Consider the following 26407-nt stretch of genomic DNA (forward strand, 5'->3'; position numbering starts at 1 on the left):
CCCACAGCTTTTATAATTTTGAAATACTCCTTCTGGTCGGGCTTCTGGCACTTCTTAACGAACGCCGACCCATCTTTGAAGAACTCAACTGGAACTTCGGTTAATTTTTCTATACCTTCAGCAGCCATTTTCTTTTTATCTCTCTCTCAATGCGTTTCAAAATTTACGTCTAAATCTCTCTATTCAGTGTCGTTGTTGTAGTTGTCGCCACTAGTAACAGTAATAGTGATGAGTTGCAAGCTGATGACTAGCGTCGATAAGGGTGCTGGTCTAGGTATGGAGAATAACGTGAGCTAGCTCCTGGTCAAGTCACTCTTGGTTGTGTTTTTTTTTTACTTCTTCTCTCCCAATGTTGCGTTGATTCCTACATGGTGATTACGTGGTTTATCTACGGTCACGTGCGAGTGTCGCGTCCGCGTTTGTCGCAAAAAAATAGACAAAGGACATGGGATCCCCAATACAATACCCAGTATATTGTTCATCTACTTATAGGTTGATTGATTGATTCATTGGAGCTAGTCGATTGTAGTCTACATCAAGTCTAATAACGGGTCGTCTTCTTGAGCAAGGTCGTTTTCAAACTTCTTCCTCATCTCGTCAACCGCATGTCTATACTTTTCCATTTGTTTCCCTTGCACCCATTTCGTCAAATATCGTTCCATCTTGTCGTCTAGACTCCATTTACTGATGATTGCCGGGATCTGGCCATACTCTAACGAAAAGCCTTTCAAGTTGATGAGGTCTTTCATCGCCATCAAGTAAAGCTTTTCCACCCCTCGCAGGAAATCGATTTCCGTGTGGAACCCCAAATTCGACCGCTGGGTGAATGAGTGTTTATTGACTTGGTATTGGTGGTACTGCTTCAGCAAGCAGCTCAAGTAGTCGTAGTATTTGCCGGCGTCCTGCTCTTGAAGCAAGAAGTCGCGGTATACTCTGTAAATCTTGTTGGAAAAGAGAACCGTTTCATCTTCTTGCAACGCCCTCCAAATCTGGCTGAAAGTGGCGGTGCGGTCATTTTTCAATTTCGTCAAAAACAGAAGAAACCCTTCGAAATCAAAATTGGCATCGTTCTTCGCGGCCTCGAGCGAGACATGGGCGCCCTGAGGGAACTTGCTTTCCTCCAAAAAGGCAACGAGAGCCTTGTTTTCATCAAAGAGGGTCGAAATGTCCGCCCACACAAAGATTTTCTCCCAAAGCGACTTCATCCCCTTGCGGTCGATCTGGTATGAGGCCATGATGGTGTTGATATACTTGATGCCCGTGAAAAACTCGTCATTGTAAGCAAATCCATTCAATACACTGGTTAAAAAGGCAGCCGTGGGATATAAGCCGCTATCGCGGGCCACTCCTGGCTCTCCCACGAGCGCTCCAGTTGCATCGATGCCCCAAATTGCCTGAATATAGGCCCTGAGCGATTTCAAATCGCCCGCATAGGCAAACGAGTCAAGCACGGCAATGTGGAAATCCAAACTCAACTCCGTCAACGGCTCTTCAATATCACGCAAAAAGATTTCCATATTGGGCTTGAATTTCGACCGTGCATTAACACGCCAAAACCCCGACAATTTCAGCGGCTTAACATTCCAAACTCTATTGTTGCCGAATTTCTCAGTTTGAATAACCAAGGTCCACAATTTAGGCGTCATGTGCACTTTCCAATCACTACCATACTGCGTTCTGAAAACACGAAACCATTTCGAGGCCAAATCCTGTTTTTTCAAAATGGTTTCCAACTGCATCAAGTTTTCAAAATCACCTTTGGTCAATTTATAACCCGTGGCATGCTCGCTATTGTACACATCGTGTCTTCTCTCGCGTCGATAATAATGGTCCATTTTCTCCTTGTAAAGTATATTCTGGTAAATGTTGCCAATGCGGCCCGGCATGCCCTCTCGAATAGTCACATAGGTCTTGGTGCCCAATGCGTCCTTGCCTGGACCACCATTCTCATCCACCAAGGGTTTAGTCGCCAGTTGGTCAAACATGGACTTCCTGGCCGACTCAACGAGCAACCCGATGTAATGCGAGATTGCTTCTCGGCCCAACGTCCCAATCATACCATCGACATCCTCGCGAGACCAAATCTCGAGCAATTGTCCCAATTGTTCGAAATCGCGCTGATCAATCATGCGCGAGATTCTGCTCTTGATCGGCGCGGTATCGGCGACACCGGCGTTTTGCAAAGGAATGGCGGAGGCAAAGATCGAGCTCAATCTATAGGAGTCCGTGATATTCCGCGAAGGTAGATGCGCCAATTTGTCCTTTATTGAGTCCGAGCTGGCTGCTGGTGCATGAGATGTAGATTCGGTAATGGTATCGGGAGATGCGTATTCATGGAGTGGCAACGTATACGTCGAATATCGTCGGCGGCATGCCAGTGGCAAATCCACGAGTCTCCGCGGCCTCGACCCCGATCTCAAAAATGACAACTGGCTCATGGGGATGTTCCTTTGTGTGTGGGTGGGATCTTTACAGAAAAGGGTTAATTTCCAAGTTGAAAATTTTGAAAAAAAGCAGAACAGAGAGGAAATGAAAAAAAAATAAAAATAAAAGGCACCAGAAAGGAAGACAGAAACTACGTAGCTCGAGGCTCAAGGTTGTAGAACTAGTATACCAACAATTCAATAAATATCAATCAAAGAAGACAAACTAAAGCACTAGACCAAAATAAAAGCATAATCTAAACAATTTGGAATGTTGTTGGTGGAAAACCGCCAATTTTTTTTGTTTTTTTTTATGTTTTTACAACTTCAATTTCGAACCGGTAATGTGGACAGAGTTGTACTTGGCGATATCGACTAAGCCTTGTTCGACGCTTTGTCCATTCAAAATGTCCTGGATATGTTTCTTGGTACCCTTGATGGCCCACTGTGGGGTCTGGACAATCTTTTCACCCCATTCTCTAGCCTGTTCAATGCCGTGTTCAACCGATGGGTGGATGATGCTGACGTAGCCCAACTCCAACGCTTCTTGAGCGCCGAAAACGTCTCCCAACAACGCATGTTGCATGAGTCTAGATTTGTTGTTGATGAGCGCTGGTAATCGTTGCAACGATCCAATATCAGCAGCAATACCAATGTTGACCTCTGCGATGGAGAAACGGGCACCTTCAATGGCAATTCGAATGGTGTAGGCACTCGACATGTCGAGAGCTAACCCGTAGTTGATTCCGTTCAAGATTCCAATTGTAGGGGTGGTGATGCGCGCAGGCACACTGATTGCGTTCTGGAAATCCACAATGTGTTTATGCAAACGAGCAACTCTTTCCTCTTCACTCAACCCGGCGTCTCCTCCCAATGTGCTCATGGCCGCTTTCAAGTTCAAACCCGACGAAAACGACTTTGGAACACCAGATGACACAACAATCAAGGTGACGTCTTCTTCCTGGTCCAACCTTGTGAAGATCTCACCGTAGTCTTGCCAGTTTTGGTCCGTGAATGCGTTCAACGTCTTTGGATTGGTGTATTGCACATGAACGAACCCAGGCTCGATTTGAGTGACTGAATAAAATTCATATTTCTTGTACAGTTCTGGATCAAAAGGCATCTTGGTGTCGAATTCAAGGCGTGTGTGTGTCTATATTCTGTAACTAGTTATGTAGCAGAAAAAGAAAGTAAGAAGTAGTACAGGAAGAAGAAGTGGAAGTAGAAGAAGAGTGGCGGAAAATAGTCAATTATAAACTGGTGTGGTGTCGACTTTGTTGAAAACAATGTAGGGGATGTGCCGTTGGTCGGGTGTGGGTGTGGGGGGGGTAAGAAAGTGGTTTCGGCTGAAGATGTGAATTTTGCGGAGAAGAAAAAAGGTTGCAATTTAACCGAGCTTCAACTGCGACTACCGCCATCACTGCTACTACTACTACTACTACTGAAATTGACCATTCGTGTTTGCATTTATTCATTCGTTGGCTACACTTTGTAGCGACCGGTTGCAGCAGAGCGATTTGAATCTTCTAAACTCATCAGCTCCACACTTTGAAGCATCTTGTCCTTAATCAAAGCAATGGCATTTTCAACCGACTTTCTAGTGAGTCCTTCCACCAACAAATACAACTTGGGCTTTTCGCTTGTTGGTTGCTCTGCAGATTGGGGCGAGTAAAACTGGCCTCTGGTAGTTATAGACGTCTTTGTTGAGTCCACAATCGAGGCCAATGTTTCTCCCTGAACAATGCTCCATCGGACTTTCTGAGGCATATCGTTGATTGTGATTCGGCAGAAAAACTTACAAGTATCGGGCCCTGAAGTCTCGGGCGAGTTTCCTTCAAATATCTCAAATGTGGGCAACACCATTGACAGAATAGCTTCATCCGGTTCATTCGTGGCTTCTCGCGAGTTTTTATTTTCAACCTCTTCTTTGGCTCCACCAAACATTTTACGTTGCATTTGCATGTTATTATCGCGGACCTTTTGTAGTTTATCCAACCCTTTACCACCAAATCCAAAACCTTTGCGTTCTTCTCCAGATTCGATTTTTTTAGCAAAACGATCAGCAATTTCTTGCAAGGACGGGTCAACTGGATTCAGACTCATTTTGAGAGCTTTTACCAAAATGCTGATTTCCTTTTCTTGAGACTTGGTCACAAAGGTAATGGCTCTCCCCATAGCGCCAGCTCTGCCGGTCCTACCGACTCGATGTACATAATCTTCCAAATGGCCCGGAGGATCGAAATTGATAACCAAGCTTAAATTCTTGACATCTAGGCCTCGTGCAGCGATCGAAGTAGCTACCAAGATATCGACACCGCTTTCTCTATCTGAAAACTCCTTGATTGCATGTGCTCTATCCATTTGATTTTTACCGCCATGTATGGCCACACAGGGGATCTTGTTCTTTAAAAGATTCAACACCAAAGTATCAGCATCGATTTGTTTTTCTACAAAGATCAACAATTTGTTGTTGCCATTGAGTTCATGCCGGGACAAAATCAGTTTGAGCGTGTTTAATTTGACACTCCGAATGTCTAATTCTGGCTCTGCCTCTTTATTTTTATCTCTAATTTCATCTCTATTGTCATTGCAAAGGACAACTTCTTGAGTAATTCCACTGGCAACGACGCCAATTCCACCCACAACAACTTCAACGGGATTCTCAAGTACTTTTTTCGCAAGCATCTCTAGTTTCTTTGGAAAAGTAGCCGATATCAAAACCGTTTGCCGGTCCGGCCTAATTTGGGAACAAATCTTGCGAATCTGGGGCTCAAACCCCATATCAAACATCCGGTCGGCTTCATCCAACACCAAAAAAGTTGTTCGGCGCAATGTCAATACTCGTCCTCCATTGGCAGCCAACAAGTCTATTAGCCTGCCCGGTGTTGCCACGACAACGTGGACTCCTCGCTTAAGTTCGCTAATTTGAGTTTCTATGCTCGAGCCACCATAACAACAACAAACTCTCAACTCCAGGTTTGCCGTAGCAAACTTCAGCACTTCCTGTTCAATTTGCAACGCTAGTTCTCTGGTTGGAGCCAATATTAAGGCAATTGGACCATCTCCAGGGTTCGGCAGAGTTTGATCTTGTACGTGACGCATCATGGGAAGCACATAGGCCAATGTCTTGCCCGATCCTGTCTTGGCAACACCGATTAAATCTCGTCCAGAGAGTATAACGGGAATGGCTTGACTCTGAATTGGAGACGGCTTTTTGAATTCTAGTCGCTCATTGACAACTGACATGATGTTGTTGGGCAAGAGTAACTGGGACCAACGAGTAAACGGCGCAGGCGTTTCCTTGCCTCTAACACGAACATTGTCCAATTCCATTCGTAGCATGTCAATCTCTCTGTGACTCATATCTTTGATGTCAAACGGAACTTGATAAAAATTCTTGGTAAATGGTTGGTAGTCTATCAGTTTATGGTCCACTTCTTGTAGTTGTTTACCAGTATTTTGCAACTTTGTCAATTTCAACATTAAAAGTCGATCTGTGTCTTCCTCCTCCTCCTCCTCCTCCTCATCATCATCGTCGTAGTTATCCTCGTTGTTATAATCGGGATCATTGTTATCGTTGTTCGGTTCCGGATGGCTATCGCCATCAGCACCTGGTCTTTTGTCGGCAACTTGTACGGTAGCGTCGTTGTTATCCGTTCCATCTACATCATTTGCCCTAAATATTGAATTCATGTAGTCGTCAAGCTCGTCATGGTTTGATGGTTCCTTGTGCAAGACATTGTTTGCTGCTTCGCCAAGATTCAGCTGCTGCAAAAGTTTGGGTGCTTTCTTTCTTACAACCTCTGTTTCAACATCAAAATCCGACACTCTTTTCTTGCTCAAGGCAACTTTTGGTTTACTCAGGAGCGGCTTCTTAGCAAGAGCTATTCCAGCTTTTTGTCTTTTGCCATCACCAGCAACGGAACCTTCCTCCTTCTTTGATCTGCTCTTCTTCCATTCTTCAAGTCTTTGCTGGCGTTGTCTCTGCTTTTCTTCCAAGTCCTTCAATCGCAAACTCTCTTCGGCGGTTTTACTTTTGCCAGCTAGATTACCGTTCTCCTGCTTTTGCTCCGGTTGCTGTTGCTGTTGCTCTTTCTGCTTTTGTTCTTGCTGCTGCTTCTTTTCTCTCAAGGCAGCCAACTTTTCCCTCCTTAGACGTTGTTTTTCGTCATTGTCTCTTGGATTGTTAGTAACTCTACCAAATTGTGATCCTGATGACATCTGTCAAGATCTTCATTTACACACTTTCAACACAGGGAGACTCGCTTGTTCACTTTTGCAGACGTGGACTACTTGCCCCGTTTCTAGAGCGGGCCCTTGCTGCCAAGATGGACATGTAATCGTGAACCGCCAAATTGTACCACCGTCAGATCCAAGTGCTTTCGCGCTACCATGTGTTGTGCCCATATCCTCTACCCTCATCCACGTGACCATGGGAAGAGTGACTTGGTGATCGATAGATGGTGGACCTGTGGATCACGGGTAAAGATGAATGGTGAATCGAGATGTGTATCAGCTGGTCACAGCCATAGGTTCAGTTGGTTGAATGGAATAGCTTTACTTTTCCGCTCTTTTAAGTACGTGGTCCCATCGCATGATCCAGCATCTCTCTACATACAGATATACCCTACACACAACCACTGCTACTACTATAAATACAACAAGCCATATCAACAACTCTGCATTTCTTTCCCGAAACTTATAGCGGTTTGACCATTACCTCCAACATCGAAAGACTCAAACCAAGATCCATCTCTTGCCCCCTCAACAACTTACTCCGAAACCACCTAGAGGCCCTCTTGAACGGAGGCAAAACGAGGAAGGCGGAAAAAAAAAAAACGGAAAAAGAAACACATCGAGACTGGTGCTACTGGCGTTTTGACAGATACGGTTATCAGTATCATCTTCATCTTGGTCAAAGTTGAGGTTCGCTTTTACAGTCTTTGCTAGTGCTGCGGATAGGTATAGACAAGGGTATTAAGAGGAGTGGTAATATGTTTAGGTTAATCAGCTCCCACCAAGGTGTGAGACCCACTTTGCTACTGCAGTTGAAGCACAATGGTACCAATACTCCAACTTGGTTATCAACTACTAGTTCAGCTTCAGGGTCAACTTCCAATGGAAATGCAAATGCTGGTTCGAGTCTCGCTTCCAGGGTTTCCGCTCCTTCCGGCAAACTAGACTCACCACTATATTTACTCAAAAGATCGAATTCGACCCTTGCCTCTGCAACTGCGTCTCCTTCAGCTCGTTTGCAAGACTTGCAGCTTAAACAAAAACTGGAAGCTCGCCAGGCGCTGGATAGAATCATCAAAAAGCAGGGCTACTTGTTTTTCCAAATTAGCAAAAACAACCAAAGGAAGAGCACTTATTTGGGTGAGCTTGTCAACTTGACAAAAGAGTTTCTGGACCTTATGGCTATAGATAGTTTCAGACAGGAGTTGAGGGAAAAGGAACTTGAGAAATTTGCATCGAATTTGTACAATGCTTCGATTCTTCTGAGAAGAAACAGATTGGAAAGTGCCAGGAACAGAGACAAGGATAACGTGAGATTGTTTCAGTACGATGTGACTTGTCAAAATGCCATTTTGAAGCTTGCAGAGTTAGTTGCCACGGGCGAATTTACAAAAATCTTGAATGAAAAGATTTTGTTTCATGTATTTGGCACCATGATGCAGTTCCAACTAGACGAGGATATTTTAAACCTTTGGGAAACTGGAGTTAACATGAAGGAAAAAGACGGAGTAAATGTGGCCAACATTTTCTTAAACCAAGATGTACTTTCCATTGTTCTTGGTGTTGCATACCAATCAAAGCGGTTTAACTACGAAGAGATTAAGCTGATTAGTGCCATGAGTGTCGTGGACGGGAAACTCACTAGTCCCTTGTTGGTGGAGAGAATAGGCCAAATTGCCATTAGTGAGGGTGATCATGGTAAAGGTCTTGACTCCTTGGAGACTTTAATGTCCTTTTTAGAAGAAGACCCTGGAATGAAGAATGTCTTGGGGGCAATGTCACAGTTGCACTTGAGCTTCATTGGCAACTGCAAAGACGTTACCATTGCCAAAAGATTCTTTTTTAAAGCAACCGAGGAACAAAATAGTTTACCGTATAACGTGCCCTTGAAAGCTCCATACATCGTGTCACTATTTGAAAATTGTGCTGCCTGCGATGACTCCATGGAAGAAATTATAAATCTTTGGAGTAGAGCTAGCTCGCAATTCGTTGACCACATGAGAGACCAGTCGGCAAGATTAGCCACAATACACACGGGCATGTTTAAAGTGTTTTTTGCCAAGTATCCCGAGCCAACAGAGGAAGCTTTGAAATTGTACGAGCTGTTGTTCACGAAAGCCGAATCCGTGGATGAACTTTTCCTCAACACGTTGATTTCTCAAATGACTTGGACCGACAAGAGCTTGGTTGAAGATGCTATTGGCCTTTTCGACAAGTTCAACATTGCAAAGAGTTTAATCTCGCATAGAATCATTTTGAAAAAGGCGGGTAACGCTGATTTTTCCATCGAGGATATCTTGTCGAAATGGACTAGTTTGTTGAAAAAATTGGACGAGCACAGATATAGCTATATTGCTGCTGCCGATTGGTCTGCTCTTCGAAACTCGACGATTTTGTCAACCGCGTTCCTGACAAAGGAAAGACATGGCTTGTACTATTCCATAGTGAAAAGGTACGGGAACTACATGCAGCACCCTGAAGCTGCTCTTCGGTTTTTGAGAAACTGGATACCTACAGCTTGGGCGTATAGACAGATTTCAAGAATAACCACGGAGGATTCCCCGGTTTTCGAACATGAAGTGGAAATACCTCAAGAGGATTTCCAACACCTTCGGCCAAATATCGATTATCGAGAAGTTACCAAAACAGTGACTGAAGCAAAACCCAGGTTACTCGACTGATGCATGACTTTGACGAAAAAAAATGCTCTTACAGTAGCCTTGTATATAGAATTAATAGAATGGTTTGAAAAAACACCTGATATTCAACTGGTTAGTAGAAGTTAGGACTAGGTTATGAATGTTCCCACATTTTGTGTGTCGCAAATGTGTGTCGCAAATGTGTGTCGCAGACGTGTGTGTTTGAGTTGGTGATGGGAGTTCCTAACAATTGCAACCGATGAAGGAAATACATACGAGTAAACACTAACAATCACTCTGCTATACATCATACAACCTATTCCAAACCACACACACCTACATACACATCGCTAGGCTATCCAACCATTTGAAGGCAGATGGATTCTCGAGTACCGTTATCCCATTCGTTATGGTCGCCCTACGACACAATAAGAGACGCAGCAGACTCGCTAGCCATCAACTTGCCCGATGAAGCAGCGAAAAACCTCGCCATGGACGTCGAGTACCGAATACACGAGATCCTCGAACTAGCCATCAAGTTCATGCGCCACTCGAAGCGGAAAATGTTGATGACGTCCGATATCGACTATGCGCTCAAAGTGTTGAATGTCGAGCCCTTGTATGGCTACGACAACTCGCAAGCGTTAACGTTCAAGGAAACCATGGTGGGCGCCGGTGGGCAGACGTTGTACTATGTCGATGACCACGAGATCGAGTTTGAAAAATTGATCAACCAGGAGCTCCCGAAAGTGCCGAGACGGACTACATTCACGGCGCACTGGCTCGCTATTGAGGGGGTCCAGCCGATGGTGCCGCAGAACCCACTTCCTTCCGATATCAAGAGTCTCCCACCGGCAGTGAGAGGCGCTACGTCGTCGATGTTGGGCAACGATATCCTCTCGCTTGGTGGTGCGGGCGACAAGGATAATGCTAATGAAGACGCGCTGAACAAGTCGAAAAAGACTACCGAGAAGGATTTCAAGACAAAGCCATTGGTGAAACATGTGTTGTCGAAGGAGTTGAAACTATATTTCGACAAAGTTGTCGAAGTGTTGGTGTCTACAGATCCAGAGAAGGAAAGCTTGAAAAACGCCGCGTTGACCTCACTCAAATCTGACCCTGGTTTGCACCAACTTGTCCCTTACTTTATCCAGTTCGTCGCCGAACAAGTCACGAACCAATTACGCAATATAGACATCTTGTCAACTATGCTCGAGGTGATTTCCGCTTTGGCCGATAACAAGACAATCTTTTTGGACCCCTATGTCCACGCCTTAATGCCCTGCGTTTTGACATTGCTTCTAGCGAAAAGAATCGGTGCTGTTGTAAGGGAAAATGCCGAGGACTACGAGGAAGCCTTGCGCAGCCAATTGGCTATCCGCGAGTTTGCCGCTATATTGTTGGAACACATCATCAAAACTTACGGCTCTTCCTATTCGACGCTCCGGCCCAGGGTCACTCGAACTTTGCTCAGAGCATTGTTGGATTCCACAAAGCCCATTGGAACGCATTACGGCGCCCTCTTGGGACTCAAGAACTTGGGCAACGAGGTGTTGAAACTAGTCTTGATTGGCAATTTAAAAGTTTGGTATACGTCGATTGTGGAAGAAAATCAGTCGGAATTGGAGCGCGATATTTTGGTAAAGACGGTAATAGACATTCTTCGCAAATTGAAAGTGGATCTTCCAGCTAATGAGATGGACGTCGATGAAGTATCGGAGGATGTGAAGAAGAAATTGCGGAATCGAATCGGTGATCAACTTACTGATATTTTATTGGCTCAAGACGACGGCAAGGAAGTCGTTAGGGGAATTTTTTTTGGCGAAGTTTCCATATAGCTAATCTGAATGAATTTTCAAGTTTCAAAGACGGAAAAAATGAAAAAAAAAAAAATTTAAAAATTAAGAGTCAATAAAGACAAGATTGTCCCTTATTCTAACGCGCCTCGTTCACTCACTTTTTGCGGGAATATGTAGGTTTGATTTTCTTCTTTGGGTTGAGAATTTCATCCGAATCGTAACCCGAGTCGTTTGCCTGGTTCAAATCGAACAAATCGGCATTCTCGCAAGCTTTATACATGGGCGATTCTGCTAGTGGGTTGGGATCACCTGGTTTCGGCACGGTCCTGCCGTTACTGTTGCTAACGGGCGACGACGAATGGATCGCCAGCCTCGGGGTCGATATGAGTTTTGACGGTGGTGGTGGAGGTGGTGCTTTTTGAGGTGTCGCATGTACAAGAACTTCGTCATTCGAGGCATCTCTTAACCTTTCAGATATCCTGTTCTGGTTGGGACTTCTGGGCTTTAGGAATTTATCAGGCGAGCTCAATAGAATGGAATTGTCACCATCACGCGGGGTGTAAATGTCGGCATGTTCTATTCGAGGTCCCGCGGGAGTAGCTTCCACTTGAGAGAATGATAGAGTTTGCAACCGATTTTTGACTGGTGTACTGATGACCTTGGCTGGTGGAACATTGATGCTTTTGCTCCTTTTTGCTTGAGCAAATATATGCATGACCCCGTCCTCGATTTTGCTTTTTTCTTTTGGTGGCGGCTTGATATTTAAATCGACTTGTCTTTTGTTCAAATCCTTGGATTGTCCAAGGTTGGATTTGGAGCGCTTGATGGATCTGATTGATATCTCTTCTACAATCGACGAATCGTCCTCTTGTTTGTCTCTTTTCTTCTTCAAAACTGGTCTTTCGATTGAAACGTTTTTCAGTGCAACATCCAGTTTCTTTTCTTCAAATTCAGATGGGTTCCTCTTTTTCGAAACGAGTTTCATATTGATCGTTTTCATGTTGTCGATTATGTGCTTCAATAGCACAGGCAATTTCTGGTGGTAATACGGGATCAAAACATACGCCATAAAGGAGCGTGAATTGTTACCCGATTTGTTGGTAAGTAAAACTTCCCACAAGTTCAACCGGTCAATAAGTCTGTTTAAATATGTGAATCGATTGAATTCTTCATCTAGAGATGACTCCTTGGCACCGTTGCTGTCATCTTCTCTTTCAGTCCTCGTCCTCGTGCTCGTGCTTGTCCTCTTCCCTCTCTGCTTCTTAGACCTGACCAAAGCAGTCCTCTGTCGCGTTTGAGCCTTCTTGATGAGCTTCACTTCCTTTTTTGAGTTTTCCCTTAAGAACTCATTCTCGTCTACTCCGGTTTCTTTTAAATACTCCAAAAGGATCAACACTTGCAATTGCGCCTCTCTGACTTTCAACTCGAGAACTACCTTCTGTAGCTGCTCCGCTATGGGCCCAGCGAGTTTACTTGCGTCTTCCTGTGTGGCTACTCCGATTTTCTTTTTCAATTTCTCCAGTTCTCGAACTTCAAACACAGACCTCGGAGAATCATGGAAGAGCACAGCGGGGCCCGCTGCGTATCTCTTGTCAAACTCTTCAATGGTCATGACCAAACTGTGTAGTATTTCAACCACGTGGATCTGATCTTTGCACATGTTGCGGAACCTCGTCAAGGCAGTTTTGGAAAAATAAGCAAGTGGCTCGGTTAGCGCATATAATGAGTTGAAGTATCTGCTCTTGAGAAATTTGGCGGGGTCGAGCAGCGAGTTCAGCTGTGAGTTCAGGTTCGGCAGTGGCTCAGGGTCCACAGCTGTATCTGTCCGCTTGGGCGGTTTCATCGAGAAACCGCAAGCTCGATCGTCTCCACCTACTTCAACCCCAGCGCCGTCACTCACAATAACCTTGACTAGGTCCAGCTCACTTCGCATGGGGTAAAACTCAGAGTTTGCCCTCTCCACCACGCCGGGCACTTTGAAGATTCCATGATACTCCCCATGAAAGTGGAAAACCACACCAAATTGCTCAAACGTGTCATCGCCGTCAACGTCAATCTTGCATAAGTGCAAACACGGTCGCAAAGTCTCGCTCGATTTGAAAATGTGTATGCTTTTCGGTGTGTCGGATAAAAAGTTGCTATCATGGTCGAATGTGCTGGTGCGAGGTTTATACTGGATGACAGACGCTTGTGCGACAGGGTAGAGTGTCGTGATGTGGAACCTCGTGCCATCTTGATCCACTATATCAAGCAAGATCTCATCATTGTTGCTCATGGAAGAAAGAAAGATAGTTCTGAAATAATTGAGCCAATGGTCAATGGTTCATGGGTCTGGTTACAAGAAATTGTAGATAATTTCCCAAAAAAAAGAGAACGCGTCGTAGCTCTAGTTCATTCAAAAGAAGTACACATCAAAGTAGTTACATCAAACAAGTTACAACAAAGAAGTACACATCATCAAAAAATGCTTCATTCATCTTCTCGTCTTTCTTCTTGCTTTTATCAATAAATATATATATATATACCAATGTCCCATGTTTTTTTTGTTCTTCTTTTATCTTTTTTTTTTATATTTGCAACCACTCCGATTCTAGTATATCCGAAATGGTGGGTCTCTTGCTGATATCTCGGACCAAGATCCTTTGAATCAAAGCCAAGCTCGCGTCACTCACAACGTAGGGGATCCTTAAGTCGCCCTCCATAATCTCGTCGACGTTGTAAAAGGGGTTTTCTTTATACAACATGGTGTAGAGGAGGATCCCCAAGGCCCATATATCCTGCGGCTTGCCTTCGTATTTCTCCCCCCTGAGAACCTCGGGGGACGCGTAATCAATAGTGCCAACAAACACGTCAAATGGGCCCTGTTTAACGTAGCCGGCCGATCCAAAGTCGATCAACTTGATGAGGCCGTTTTCATCGACAATGACATTCTCATCCTTAATGTCGCGGTGGACTATGCCTTGCTTGTGAAGATGGTAGATAGACGAGACGGCCTGCTTGAAAATGAATCTGCAGTCAAACTCGCTCAAGTCTTTCCTTACTTCGATGTAGTCAAACAAATCGATTGCAGGCGGGTCGCCAAATATGGGAGCCTCGAGGTAGTAGTATTTCAGATCTTCAAAAAAGTCAACGATTCTCATGATGTTGGGGTGAGGGGCAGAGTTGAGGAACGCCATGATTTGAATCTCACTGGGGATGGTCCCCAATCTCCGATCTCGCACCCAAGTGTCGACAAGGATCTTCTCCTTGTCGATGCATTTGATAATCACTCGGTAGATCGGATCTTCCTTGTGCTGCGCAAGAACAACTTTCCCATAGGCGCCTTCGCCCATTTCTTTCACCACCGTAAACTCGGAGAATTTTTTGGTTCTTCTCGCCAGCCCAACTTCCGTTGGCCATTTGGGGGACTTGGCCTGTATCTCGGCAAGAGAGCAGTTTTCAATCTTTAGAATCTCCTCTTCGGAATAAAAAGGCGAATTGGTTTTCAACTTCATTAGCTCCAGTTGCGATTTGTGCGCGTGCTTTTCGGGCTCCATCGAATCGGCAAACATAAAACTGTCCAAGCTACCCCTCGGCATCCAAGAAGACGCGCTGCCCACTCGGCGAGTGCTCAGTGACCTGGTTATTTCTCGAGGTGAGAACTCCAACAAGTCGTTTTCTTTTTCGTCATTAAACAACTTCATTTGAGACGGAAGACCGCCAGCTGCTGCTCCTCCATCTCCTCCACCTCCACCTCCAATCGACGACGGGTATGTCGACGAAACGTGAGTGTTGTTGGCCCTTTTGGGCGTGAGCGGTTGCTTGATGTCGGATACTTTCAAGTAGCCAGAGTAAGACCTAGTTCTCGAACTTAAGGTGATTTGTGACTTGTCGCTCGATGCCAAGGAGATGGACGAGGTTGACGAGCTGAGCTTGTCCAACTCTCTAGAAAGATTGCGCTCTCTGCGGGCTCGCGAGTATGTCACCCACAATATCAATGCATCTTGACTTGAAGCGCGAGCTTGAACGTCGACGAATATTGTTTTCCCGTCGCGGTGCAAACCCTCGATCCCGTGCGATTTGAGGAAAAGGTCCTCTTCTGAGCTGTCCAGATGCAGTTGCAGCGCGTTGTATTTCAACACAGCGTCGTATTTTCGGAAAAAATGTTCTGGCAAGACTAGTCCTTCGCTGAGTTGGAAAGAATCGGCATTCTTTTCAAGTCCAGCATTCAAGATCTCGGTGAATTTCGGAAGAAGCTCGGTAATCGACCGATGCTTCAACTCGCTGGAGGACCTACCAAACAAATTCCGGGCAATGGCATTGTTGCAGGAAAGAATGTGGAAATTTTTGGCATCCAAAACAAAGATTCCAGCAATGTATGGCATCGTGTGTATTTTGAGCTTTATCCCCCCAAATTTATTATCCTCATCGAGCGGCAAAGAGCTCGAGGTGATTGCGCAGGGGACATTTTCCTCGCCATTCTCCAACTGGAGGGTAAAGTACCTTGTTCTGTTGATAAACTCGCTGTCTTCGAGACCTTGGTCTTCGTGTCCGCTCAATTTCTCACTAAAGCTGCTCAATTCGTCGCTCAAGGACTGGCTCAACAGGCTCAATTCGGTGAGCCTGTTCAACTGGTTCTCCTGGACCATGTTGCCTGCGACTTCTTGGAGTAAATCGATGGAAAAAGTGTTGCTATTGTCGGCTCCCTTTGTTATATTGATATTGAATGCGTCACAGGGCACTTGATCAAACATGAGGATGATCAATTCGCCTTTTTTCTTGGCCCAGATGGAGGTCCAAGAGAAGTTGCGGTCGCCGGGTCTCACAATGGCCACGATTTCTCCAGCAAACAAGATGTTGTCTTCTCGGCCATTATCCAAGTTGTAGCCAGTCAATCTCGACATAACAAAATCACGAAACTGGGGTGCTATCAAGTCCATGAGTGTAAGTGCTTTGATGGTTGTTTTGGAAATGCCAAACATGAGGCAGGCCAAGTCATTTGCTGCTTTAACCGACCAGGGGATATCTGACTCAATGGTAAAGACCGACTGCGGTGCCGAGTATTTGGTAGTAAGCATGGACTGGAACGGTCTCTTTTTGCCATTATTATTACTATTTGTGGTGGTGCTAGCTAAAGATTTGGTGTTGAGAAGGTTCAATGCGGTGGAAGACGGTGCACTTTGCGCAGACTTCAAGGATGCTCCGTCGTCCTCGATTTGCAAGAGCGATGATGTCGGTATCGTCGTTTCTAAGAATGGCATCGCCAACGCGTAAATGAGTTTTTTTTTCAACATGTCATGCTTTGTTTTATGATCGTCGCTTTGCGAGGAAAGCGACAAATCGTGCAAAGTCGATGCAATTTCGGAATTGGTCATGACCGACTCCATGTCTGTCTCAAGAAGATTGAGTACATCCCTAAAATTGTGCTTAGCAAGGGATTGGTTTGCTGTGACTGAGCTTTCCTGCAATATCGGGGGAGCAGAGACTTTTCTTGACCCCAAGTTCTGGTCCATAGGTAGACTGTCTGACCTCGGCAAGGGAGGTCTGAATAATGCAGCCAATGCTGCAGACGATGCATTGGACTCTAGTTTATATTTCTTGTTTTGCTTGTCAAACAGCGTTGCTGGAGACGAGACGTCGTGGATAAGATCTACACTGTGATTAGGGTGAGCGTAAAAGTCTGTAGTTGTTGGCCTTGAGGGTTCCTCGACTGCTACTGCATCCTGAGAGCTGCTGCTGATGATGCTGCAGTCGTCGTCGTATGCAATGCTCTCTGAAGTGGTGATGGATTTGAACAAGTCTGGCCGGTCTTTCAAGATCTCCAAGCAGCGCTTTAGCACGTTTAGTCTTAGTGCAAGCGAGTTGGGGGATAAATGGGCATATGAGTAGGAATGCGATGACTCGATGGGGAACTTTAATATTCCTTCGTAGGAGGTGGGTTTGCTATTCTGCATGGGTCGACCGTCGCCTGGCAGGCTCGGTATAGGGGCTGGGGCAAATTGTTCAGAAGAAGGCTTCCTTGACGGGGTGTAGTCGGGTCTAGGCAGCATCTGATGCCGTGTATCTGTGACGTGTTGGTCTTGTCCACGGTTGCCTTTGCTGGGAGTTGGGTCAAATCTTGCTCCTGCAACTGAATTATCTAGTTGGTCTTGGTCTTGGTCCTTGTCCAGGCTCAAAGATGAACTTGTTGGTGGACCCAGGTTTTGTTGCCCTGCCCCGAGCTCATGCGTTTCCTTCTCCCGGGCTTTTGTGTGAATTTTCCCATCATTCTTCTCGTGGATGTTATTTTGGCTATTTGATGCAGACACCCGCTCGTCTAGTTGGTGGTGGCTTGAGTTTTTTCTTCCGGATGTGGTGGTAGACATTCAAATAGCGTTGACAGGACACGAGTAAGCCTAGTTTTTCAATTAATGGCCATGAACTTTTCGAGGGGTCACTTCTCTTGTTGATTTTTTTTTTGTTTGAAAAAAAAAAAAAATGTAGAAAACAGAAAGACCAGTTTCCAGTCTGATGGTAGGAGCTTTATCAAGCCTTTGCTAACGTGGTGTGTGGAGTGCCTGTGTGGAGTGCTTATGTGTGTCTGTCCAGGTAATGTCAAGTTGTCGTGATAACGAGTGGCTTGATCCTCAAATACCGGGAGAGACAGAGAGGGACTCCTCCAAAAAAAAAAAAAAAAAAAGTCGTAGCTTCAGCTCTCCACACATACTTCACAGCAGTTACCGCTCTCCCTCTCCCTCTCTTTCTTGCAGGGAAGGGAGAGACGTGTGAGGCGCTATTCTTTATGCTGCTACTGCCCCCTATCTGCTGCAGTAAAAGAAAGGGATGCGTTGTAGATGAACTCGGGCTGGAAAATGGGACAGACCCGGTTCATATTGGTGCCCTGGTCTCACTTCCACTAGACTTTACTCTCCAGGTGTAAATATATGTTTACACAGCATATGTAGATCTCATCGATCTGCAAACAGTAGGGCTACTACTCTGTCTGTGTGTGTTTGTCGATGAAGCTAGCACAAGATCTCATCTCACTTGTTTGTCACGTGGTATGCAAGTGCACCTCTTTGTCAACGCCCCACGGTGATGTCTAGCTCTGTATGAAGTTGTAGACAGCTGCAAGTTCATAGTAGAGACGGAATTTTATAGATTTCAATGTTATTCACTTAGAGTTACTCTGAATATTTTCATCTAAATCATTTACCTGTACTTGGACTTGTAACTCATATGGCACCGAAACGAGTGACGAAAAAGCGGGATTTTGGTTACTGGAACCAAAATAAAAGGGGGGGGGGGGGAGACTTTTCTCAATCTTTAAAGCCTAGTTGGTCCTTATCTACATCGACAATCACAGACTCGCCAAAAGATTTTTTTCATTTTTCTGGCTCTTTCTGTGCTTTGAATGGCGGCTAGCTGTCAAATTTTCTCACCCAAATTTCACCACCTTCGTATCCTCTTGTTAGTCTGCTTATGGTCATACCCAAAGTATACTTTTTCTTTTCCACTTCGTCTTGCTTATTTTTGAGTTTCTCGATGGCCTTGTTGATTTTGACCCTGGTGCTATAGTCGATTTCAACGTTGTATGGGGGTAGCAACTGGGTTAGAAATTCAATTTCCTTTTGGATCTTGATGACTCTTACTTCGTAGTCGCAGTATTTCGACTGGGCACTCTTTAGTTTCGACTTCAACTTCAGCAGATCCTGATGATCGGAAGTGCCCACGGCGCTGCCTTGTGGTGAATTTTTATTTTGACTTGGTTTGAAAGAGTAGTTGGGGTTGCCACTGTTGATTGGTTCGTGCGACACTTTTCGAACGGTGAATTTGATTGGTTTGTTCTTCTTCACGTTGGTGGCGTCTCTACTTTTAGCATCAAGGTCATTGTAAAAGTTGGTTTTTGACGCTACCGACTGAGGAAGCTTATTGGTGGTTTGTGGTGGCTGTTGTTGTGGTGTATTTGCATTACTCATGGCTGTAGGTGACATGTTTTTTATTAGATCCTTTGTGGAGTTATTTGTTTCAATTGACGATACCGAAGATATGGAAGATATGGAAGATGATTTGGCATGAGGTGGGTTAGCGTGATCCTGGCTGGTGTGCATTTTTTTACGATTGCTCAGGTCAAGTTGGGTCACGATTTCAAAAGAAAGGGAATAATGGTGGTTACTTGGGTGGTTATACTGGCTTGTGCTGGCTTGAAGTGGTTCACGTGTAGAATACGGCAGGGTAGTTGTGTTGTTGTTGTTTTCTTCGATCAAGCTCAAGATTAGAACTGGTGCCTCCGGTGTATAAATATTGTCTCAAGTAAATGTGTGCAAAAGGTTATATGATTTGAAACAAAAAAAAAACTGATACAACTGAAAAAAAGTTTTATCTAGAGGTCAATTTGGTTTGATTCGATTTCATTCGATTTGATTTGACGTTGACGTTGACGTTGACGGCGTTGATGCTGGGTAATAGTGATGGCCAGGGAGGCGGGAGGGAGGAGGTTTTGTAGCAATAGCTTGAAGAAAGGGAAAGAACGAGGAATAAAAAATAAGAATAAAAAAATAAAAAAATTGAACGCGTCCTTTTCCCGATAGATCTCCCGTAATGACTTGTTAATGAATTGCATCTTGACCGCCACCGAGCAACCCACCAACCACCCAACCAAGCAAGCAAGCAATGGAAAAGACATTATTTTTACTTACCATATGCAGTTGCAGGCTCAAATTTGGTAGTGATGGTAGAGAGATAGTCAGTCTTTCCCCCCCTTCGTGGTGAAACGTGGGTGATATGTTTCATGTGAAACCACTGCGCCGCTGATGAAACATTTCGTTGAGTTTAGAAGATGCAAGGACAGGTGATGTTCTTCTACTACACAGCCCTTGAATGAAATCGTCAGCTGTCTTAATTCACGTTAGTGTACTTTCCCGTTGGCGGAGAAGTTGAAATGTTTCAAATCGACGGTCACGTGCAGCGAGCGCCAAAATGCTTGCGGCACGTGATTTGAGGCACGTGACATGCAACACGTGATACACGGCACGTGATACACGGCTCTATGGGCAACAATCATCAAACTCCGAAACCAGACGAGATCTCGCCAATCTTGCCACATCCTCTCACCGCCTCATCGCGCAAGAAGACTCCCTGGCATTGCAATCATGGGAGAAGTGTTGACTCTCTCGTTTGGCCAGTATGCCAATAACACCACAACGCACTTGTACAACTGCCAGGAACTGCAAATTCCTTACACCAGAAACACACCCGTGAACCACAACTTGACCACCTTTTTGAGTAAATCATACCTGCCGAATAGTGGTGGTGGTAGTAGCGGTGGTAATGCCAATTACTATCCGCGTGCGTTGGTGTTTGAGTTACGAGGCGGGCTAGGTGCCTTAAACAAATACGAATATTCCGAAAAGACTCCTCAATTTGACCAACCAGTGACAAATCAACCAGCCAATCCCGTGGCCAAAAACGAATACCAACGGGGGTTAGACCTAAACTTGCCCACTGACTCACTACTAAACACAAACAATACCAAATACTGGACCGATTTCAATAAACTCATCTACAAGCCCAACTCGATCATCACATCACCCAATTTCATCCACGAATACAAAAAACCAGGCTCACATTTCAATTTTACCAATCAGAAATACGAACTTTTCCAAACGGGTCAATTGGAATTTCAAACCGTGGCAAATGATTCGGTGGAAAGTTGCCGGTATTGGTTGGAAAAATGCGATTATTTCCAAGGTATGCAAATAGGCACCACCACCAATGACGCCTGGGGTGGGTTTACCACATCGATGATCCAAGCGGTACAAGATGAATTTTTCAACAACAACAATAAGGAAAATATCTGGATCTATGCTACAATGAATCAAAAACAGCAACAACATCCCAAGAAGAAAAACACGTTGTTGCAACTGATTTCGGAAATTTACTCCTTCATTGAACTATGCAATCACCTGTCGGTGCTTTTCCCCATTAAACCAGATTACAACTCATCGCTATTAAATGTAAAGTTCGACACCAGTTCAATCTGGCATACGTCTTTTATCCCTGCCATTTTCATCAATGCAATCTGGGGGGTCAACAGTCAACTCGACAATATCGCTAGCATGTCCTTGATTCAAGGTTGCATATTGAAAGGCGATGAATCAAGGAAAGTTGTAAATGAGATCAAAATCGTTGGTGAAAACACCGGTGGTAATAACAGTTTTAATGGCATGATGATGGATGTCGATTTGAATTCGATCAAAGACTGGACAAGATTGAGCCTGAGTAATCAGCCAAATGATATAAGCTTGGGAATAAGCGGCGCCGACGAGCGGTATTTTTCACGCAATTACATATCCATGACGAAACTCGCACTTGAAGCACAGCAAGATGCGGACATCTCGAGCAATTTCGTCAATCCCTGGATTGACAATATTCTAAATGGAGATACCGCTCCCGGTATAATCGACAAGAAAAAGAGCAATAACTTTTACACCACATTCAATGTTCACGCTGGCTTGAGAACATACCTCAAACCTTATCGCGTCATTATAGAAAACACTAGACAAGGTCAACTTACAAATGTTGTAGAGGACAAGGATGAGTTGCTTAATGATATAAGCAACTTGATGACGAGCTATTCATGCGGATTCGAGTCCGATGATGATGATTTTTACGATTAACAATCAGCATCCATATATATACAAACAAATATAGACGCTTTTATTTATTTATTTACTTCTTTTAAAGGGTCTTTTCAACCAAGTAAATGTCATACTCATCCTTCAACTCCTTCATGAGCGAATCGTTAATCTCTGAGCTCATGGGCGCCAACAATCCCCTCTTGCTCAATGTGCCATTCAAGATTTGCTTAGTGGCAACGGCACAAGGAACACCAACCAACTTGGCCATCGATGAGTATCCACCAGGAACACCATAGTCAACCAAAGTCGAAGTTCTAGTCTCGGTAGTGCCGTCCTTGTTTTCAATGCCAAACTTGTGTTGCAAAATGACCAAGTCGCGCTCGCCTTCTTCGTACTGCATCAATTCTTCCAAAGTGGCACACAAGGTGTCCAAGGGGTTACCCTTGGGCTTCAAAGGCTTGTCCGATAACAAGCCCAACCATTTGAACCCATCAATGATACGCTCTTCGTCTTCTTGCGATTTAAAAGTGGTCAATTGCTTGATTCTGGCAACCAAGTCTTCCTGGGAAGAAGATTGGGCGCCAATTAATTTAGCAGTAGCCTCGTTCCATGGACCTTCCTTGGTGAAAATTTCACTCTCGTCATCTTTCAAGAACCCAGTGTCAACGAGAACCTTGACAAACTCGGGAAAACCTTGGAATCTCAACGTGCCTCTAATGACAGTCTCGGCCTCGGGGATGTTGTAAAGCTGCTTATACGTAGTTGAGTCTCTGTTTGGATAGCAAACCAAGGCAAAGCCAGGGTAGATAAAGTAAGGCTTGGCGCTAGCCATCAAGTCTTCCGACTTGACATCGACAACTTCGCCCGATTGCCAGTACTTGGCCGAGTTTCTCAATGCCAAAAGCACTCCTCTTGAACTCCACGAGAATTTGTAGCCCAAGGGGTTATCGGAGTTTTCAGGTGCTGGCAAACCACCACAGTAGGACAAAAACGACTTGATCTTGCCGCCCGCCTTGTGGACCTCTTCAATGGTCTTGACGGCGTACAAGTGGTCGATACCGGGGTCCAAGCCAATCTCATTCATCACGGTGATTCCCGCGTTTTCAATCTCCTGCTCCAATGCTTTCAACTGGGGGTTGATGTACGACGTGGTCACAACGTGTTTCTTGTTCTTGATGGCCGACTTGACGACATTGACGTGGTAAGTGTATGGAATCAAGGAAATGACCAAGTCAAAGTCGGCCAAGACTTTGTCCAATGCTTCGCTATTGGTCACGTCCAACGAGATAGCTTGCGCTTTGTCGCCGGCTAATTCCTGGGCTTTTGCCAATGTTCTGCATGCAACAGTGACGTTGATGTTGGCGTCCGCAGATAATATGTCTACAGTAGGTTTAGCGACGAAGCCCGATCCTAATAACAATACTTTTTGAACCATTGTGTGCTGGCGGTGGTGTCTTGAAAGGATTTGAAGAAAGACTCTAATCTGCGTTATGAATGGGAATCTGAAATTTGAAATTTTTCACTTTTCCATTTTCCCACCCAATTTTTTCTTATAGAGCCCCCTTTTTGATTCCGGCGGTAACCGATTGCCTCTTGCGCTCTCTTAACATTTCCCTGCACTCACATTGTCAAAAAATTTTCTTATCTCAGGGAGAGGGAGAGGGATGCCAATTATGAGTCAGGAAAGTCACGTGTGCATCGACGAGTGTCTCTTGTTGGATTATAGAGTGAAATTGCCTTGAAACAAGAAGGTGACGCAACGGTACGGCTCAACTTTGTAGTACAAATTCTGAGAACCCCATCGTATGGGGACAAAATATGCAAGGGAAACAGAAAAATTTGAGTAAAGAGGGTACCCGTTGGTTCTTTTTTTTTTCGTATTTTATTGGATTCAATTTTGGCCACGAAAGTGGGCCCCTTGGAGTCAATCTGCTCTACTCGATGGGCTTAAACCAACACAGTGAGAACCGAATCGAGAAAACTTTCACCCGTTTCAGTCAAAATTCAACTGTTTTTCCTTTTTTTTTTTTTTTTTTTGTTGAGGATGCAATCGGTTTGACGGGGATGAGGCATGGGACACTGGCGAAAAAACAAACAAACAGACTATCTTGGGGTATTTTACTTCCTCGTGGGGGTCATTTATCTGGTTTACGCAAAATGAGAGTCGATACAATCAAAAACGTGGGTTGGTCAGAAAGCAAGTCATACTTCTCTCCCCGTGAACATTTTTTTGCAGCCATTTCCACGCAAAAGTAGAGCATAAACTCGAGAACAAGAATCAAAATTGACAAATCAGATGAAGACTCAAAAACATGTATCTGACCACTTTCCAAACTAACATAGCCGTTGAGCAGTCACAGACAACTACGCCGCAAAAAAAAAGCTCCGAAAACCGAGGGAAAGAGGATGGGTATACCATCCAACCATCAACCCTGGCTCTCCAAATTCCACCAGAGTATGCAGTAAAACCAAACGTGGCATTTCCCAGTGCCTCCGACACTTAAGAAGATGCCTGCGTGGCGAAATTGGTTATCGCTTTTGACTTCTAATCAAAGGATTCCGGGTTCGAGTCCCGGCGTGGGTTCTCTCTCTCGCTTTTGCAGCTTTAGCTCACCTGGGAGAGCGTCAGACTGAAGATCTGGAGGTACTGTGTTCGAGCCACAGAAGTTGCACTCTTTTTCTTTTTTTTGGAAACTCAACGAGCTTGTTTTTGAAATCGAGTCGATGTTTCTATTTTACGGCAATCTGGACTGGTTTTGGTGAAAATGGGAGCAGATTATCAAGGTTTTACTGTACTTTTTTTTTCTTTTCATTACAGTGTTGTTCATTATTGTCATATACAGCTCAAAACTTAGTACACCAAGCGCAAGTCATGATCCTCCCCGTCGTCTTCCTCTTCATCCCAATGGTACTGCTCCACTTTCAACGCGTGCGAGTAATTTATATTGCCCAATTCAGGAACAAAGAGCTTGAGTCTCGCATCAGCAGCATCATCATTCAGCCTGGGACGCAGCATCCAGTGCGTTTTCAAAAACACCATACTCTCAATCATGGTGATTTCCGTAGTCAACGGCTCCAATTGATTCGTTGTTGCCAGATTCAGCAACAAGTCATTGAGTTTTTCCATTTCTTGGTATTCCCACTCGACGGATTTCTGACTGCTCACGGGAGGTTTCGTTTCTCCATGTTCCGATGAGATCTGGCTGATGAATTCGTGTAGATCCTTGACGTTTGTCGTTCGGTGTATTCTTTTCCGGTTATTATTATTGGCCATTGTTGTGGTTGTGGTTGCAGTTGATGTTGGTGTTGCTTGCGATGGCGATTGCGACGCAAATGCACTTGTCGACGTGGTTACCGGAGACGCAGTTTTGGAAAGCGATGGTGGAGGCAAATGAGACGCGCTTTCCGCATGTACATGGCTTGGTGCACATGTATAGTTCTCCTTGTTTGAGTCGTACGAGGAGACCGACTCGATGTCGATCGAGGTATTGTCGAAAAGCTCATCCGTGAGTGGACTGGCGTTGATTAGCGAGAGCCTCTTCAAAGACCTCGACAATTTGGAACCGGCCCGGTCAGTTTCCGCTGAATGGTGATTGAGACTATTGGTGCTCGATGGTGCTAGTTTTTGTGGAGTATTGTCCTGCGATACTCGCAAGTCCGACAAGCTGAACCGGTTCTTCAACTCTTTTCTGCGGAACGCATTGAAGAACTTGGTTGCGGCGGGTTTCTTTTCGTTAATATTGGATATGCTTTGGCTTCGAAACATCGTTGTTGCAAGAGAAACCAGGAACCAGAAATGAGTGTGTTTTTTTTTTTTTTTGGAATCAAATGGGTTTTGATAGGAAAAGTAGTCACAGTGACAGCAGATTCTGTTATTAATAAAGAGTTTCTCTCTATCTTTTAAACAAAGAAAGTATCAGGATGTTAACGAGGTGGAATAATAGCTATGATTATGGCAAAAAAAGAAGAAGTGGATGGTTATATCCAATTCTATCTTGCAGTACTTTTCTAGATGTCGAGCTTCTTCTTTCGAAACAAACAAAAAAAAAAAAACCTAACCCCAAAGACGCAAAAAGCAGACCTAGCTGAGCTATAGACGAAACAACGCTATGAGTGACTGAATAAAGAAAACGAGGCAATGGATAGAATTGCTTCAAGATTTTGAAAAAAAAAAACTGTTTGTCTTTCATCTTATTCAAGGACCAATTTGCAGCTCCCGCAAACAATAATAATAAACAAACTGCTTCCTCCCCTTTGGAGAGAAAAATATGAAACGCGAAACTTTGAAACCCCCCCTAAATACAATTATAGTATAGTGCCATCGATGCCTCCATTCCAATTCTAAAACATCTGGATTGGGGGTGGTTTGGAAAGGACAAGACGGGCTAAATTAGCCGATCTTTGCTCTTAAGAAGCTTTTAGATGGCGTCCGTGCTGGAATCACGGTTTTAAAGAACTTCTGTCAACAGCATGGGAAGTCTAAAAAATGAAAAAAAAACTTGCGATTCTCTTGTTACACTCTACTTTGAGAATTTGGCCAAGAGGAACGTTTCACTAGAAAAGAAGAGTGTCGTTGTTGCTTGTTTTCACTTCCACGACGGGAGCGTAAACCTAACGTACTATCGATTCTGTTGAGATAGTCCTCCAGCCAACACTAGAATCGTGGGGAGAAGAGGGGTGGAGGGTGGGAAAATGTATACCTTAGATTGAGA

General features: G+C 44.5%; 11 protein-coding genes across 11 annotated transcripts; 3 read left to right on the forward strand and 8 right to left on the reverse strand. All coding sequences in view use genetic code 12, as the record gives it.

The window, feature by feature from the left end:
• Positions 1–530: 530 nt before the first annotated feature.
• LODBEIA_P32040 (uncharacterized protein) lies at positions 531–2438 on the reverse strand (the record flags this gene model as incomplete). The annotated part of the gene is made up of 1 exon (XM_066973289.1): positions 531–2438. The coding sequence occupies one exon, from the start codon at positions 2436–2438 to the stop codon at positions 531–533; it is 1908 nt and encodes a 635-aa protein (XP_066830142.1).
• Positions 2439–2742: 304 nt separating this feature from the next.
• Positions 2743–3546, reverse strand: LODBEIA_P32050 (uncharacterized protein; the record flags this gene model as incomplete). The annotated part of the gene is made up of 1 exon (XM_066973290.1): positions 2743–3546. One exon carries the CDS (start codon positions 3544–3546, stop codon positions 2743–2745), a length of 804 nt encoding a protein of 267 aa, XP_066830143.1.
• Positions 3547–3905: 359 nt separating this feature from the next.
• Positions 3906–6644, reverse strand: LODBEIA_P32060 (uncharacterized protein; the record flags this gene model as incomplete). Its single annotated transcript, XM_066973291.1, has 1 exon — positions 3906–6644. The coding sequence occupies one exon, from the start codon at positions 6642–6644 to the stop codon at positions 3906–3908; it is 2739 nt and encodes a 912-aa protein (XP_066830144.1).
• Positions 6645–7417: 773 nt separating this feature from the next.
• Positions 7418–9340, forward strand: LODBEIA_P32070 (uncharacterized protein; the record flags this gene model as incomplete). Its single annotated transcript, XM_066973292.1, has 1 exon — positions 7418–9340. The coding sequence occupies one exon, from the start codon at positions 7418–7420 to the stop codon at positions 9338–9340; it is 1923 nt and encodes a 640-aa protein (XP_066830145.1).
• Positions 9341–9675: 335 nt separating this feature from the next.
• On the forward strand, positions 9676–11136 carry LODBEIA_P32080 (uncharacterized protein; the record flags this gene model as incomplete). The annotated part of the gene is made up of 1 exon (XM_066973293.1): positions 9676–11136. The coding sequence occupies one exon, from the start codon at positions 9676–9678 to the stop codon at positions 11134–11136; it is 1461 nt and encodes a 486-aa protein (XP_066830146.1).
• A 115-nt stretch (positions 11137–11251) lies between these two features.
• Positions 11252–13372, reverse strand: LODBEIA_P32090 (uncharacterized protein; the record flags this gene model as incomplete). Its single annotated transcript, XM_066973294.1, has 1 exon — positions 11252–13372. The coding sequence occupies one exon, from the start codon at positions 13370–13372 to the stop codon at positions 11252–11254; it is 2121 nt and encodes a 706-aa protein (XP_066830147.1).
• A 292-nt stretch (positions 13373–13664) lies between these two features.
• LODBEIA_P32100 (uncharacterized protein) lies at positions 13665–17441 on the reverse strand (the record flags this gene model as incomplete). Its single annotated transcript, XM_066973296.1, has 1 exon — positions 13665–17441. The coding sequence occupies one exon, from the start codon at positions 17439–17441 to the stop codon at positions 13665–13667; it is 3777 nt and encodes a 1258-aa protein (XP_066830148.1).
• Positions 17442–18476: 1035 nt separating this feature from the next.
• LODBEIA_P32110 (uncharacterized protein) lies at positions 18477–19166 on the reverse strand (the record flags this gene model as incomplete). Its single annotated transcript, XM_066973297.1, has 1 exon — positions 18477–19166. The coding sequence occupies one exon, from the start codon at positions 19164–19166 to the stop codon at positions 18477–18479; it is 690 nt and encodes a 229-aa protein (XP_066830149.1).
• Positions 19167–20207: 1041 nt separating this feature from the next.
• Positions 20208–21734, forward strand: LODBEIA_P32120 (uncharacterized protein; the record flags this gene model as incomplete). The annotated part of the gene is made up of 1 exon (XM_066973298.1): positions 20208–21734. The coding sequence occupies one exon, from the start codon at positions 20208–20210 to the stop codon at positions 21732–21734; it is 1527 nt and encodes a 508-aa protein (XP_066830150.1).
• A 61-nt stretch (positions 21735–21795) lies between these two features.
• LODBEIA_P32130 (uncharacterized protein) lies at positions 21796–23130 on the reverse strand (the record flags this gene model as incomplete). Its single annotated transcript, XM_066973299.1, has 1 exon — positions 21796–23130. One exon carries the CDS (start codon positions 23128–23130, stop codon positions 21796–21798), a length of 1335 nt encoding a protein of 444 aa, XP_066830151.1.
• A 1416-nt stretch (positions 23131–24546) lies between these two features.
• On the reverse strand, positions 24547–25461 carry LODBEIA_P32140 (uncharacterized protein; the record flags this gene model as incomplete). Its single annotated transcript, XM_066973300.1, has 1 exon — positions 24547–25461. One exon carries the CDS (start codon positions 25459–25461, stop codon positions 24547–24549), a length of 915 nt encoding a protein of 304 aa, XP_066830152.1.
• Between the last annotated feature and the right edge of the window lie 946 nt (positions 25462–26407).

Source organism: Lodderomyces beijingensis (genome assembly GCF_963989305.1).
Source record: "Lodderomyces beijingensis strain CBS 14171 genome assembly, chromosome: 4".
NCBI classification, from domain to species: Eukaryota; Fungi; Ascomycota; class Pichiomycetes; order Serinales; family Debaryomycetaceae; genus Lodderomyces; species Lodderomyces beijingensis.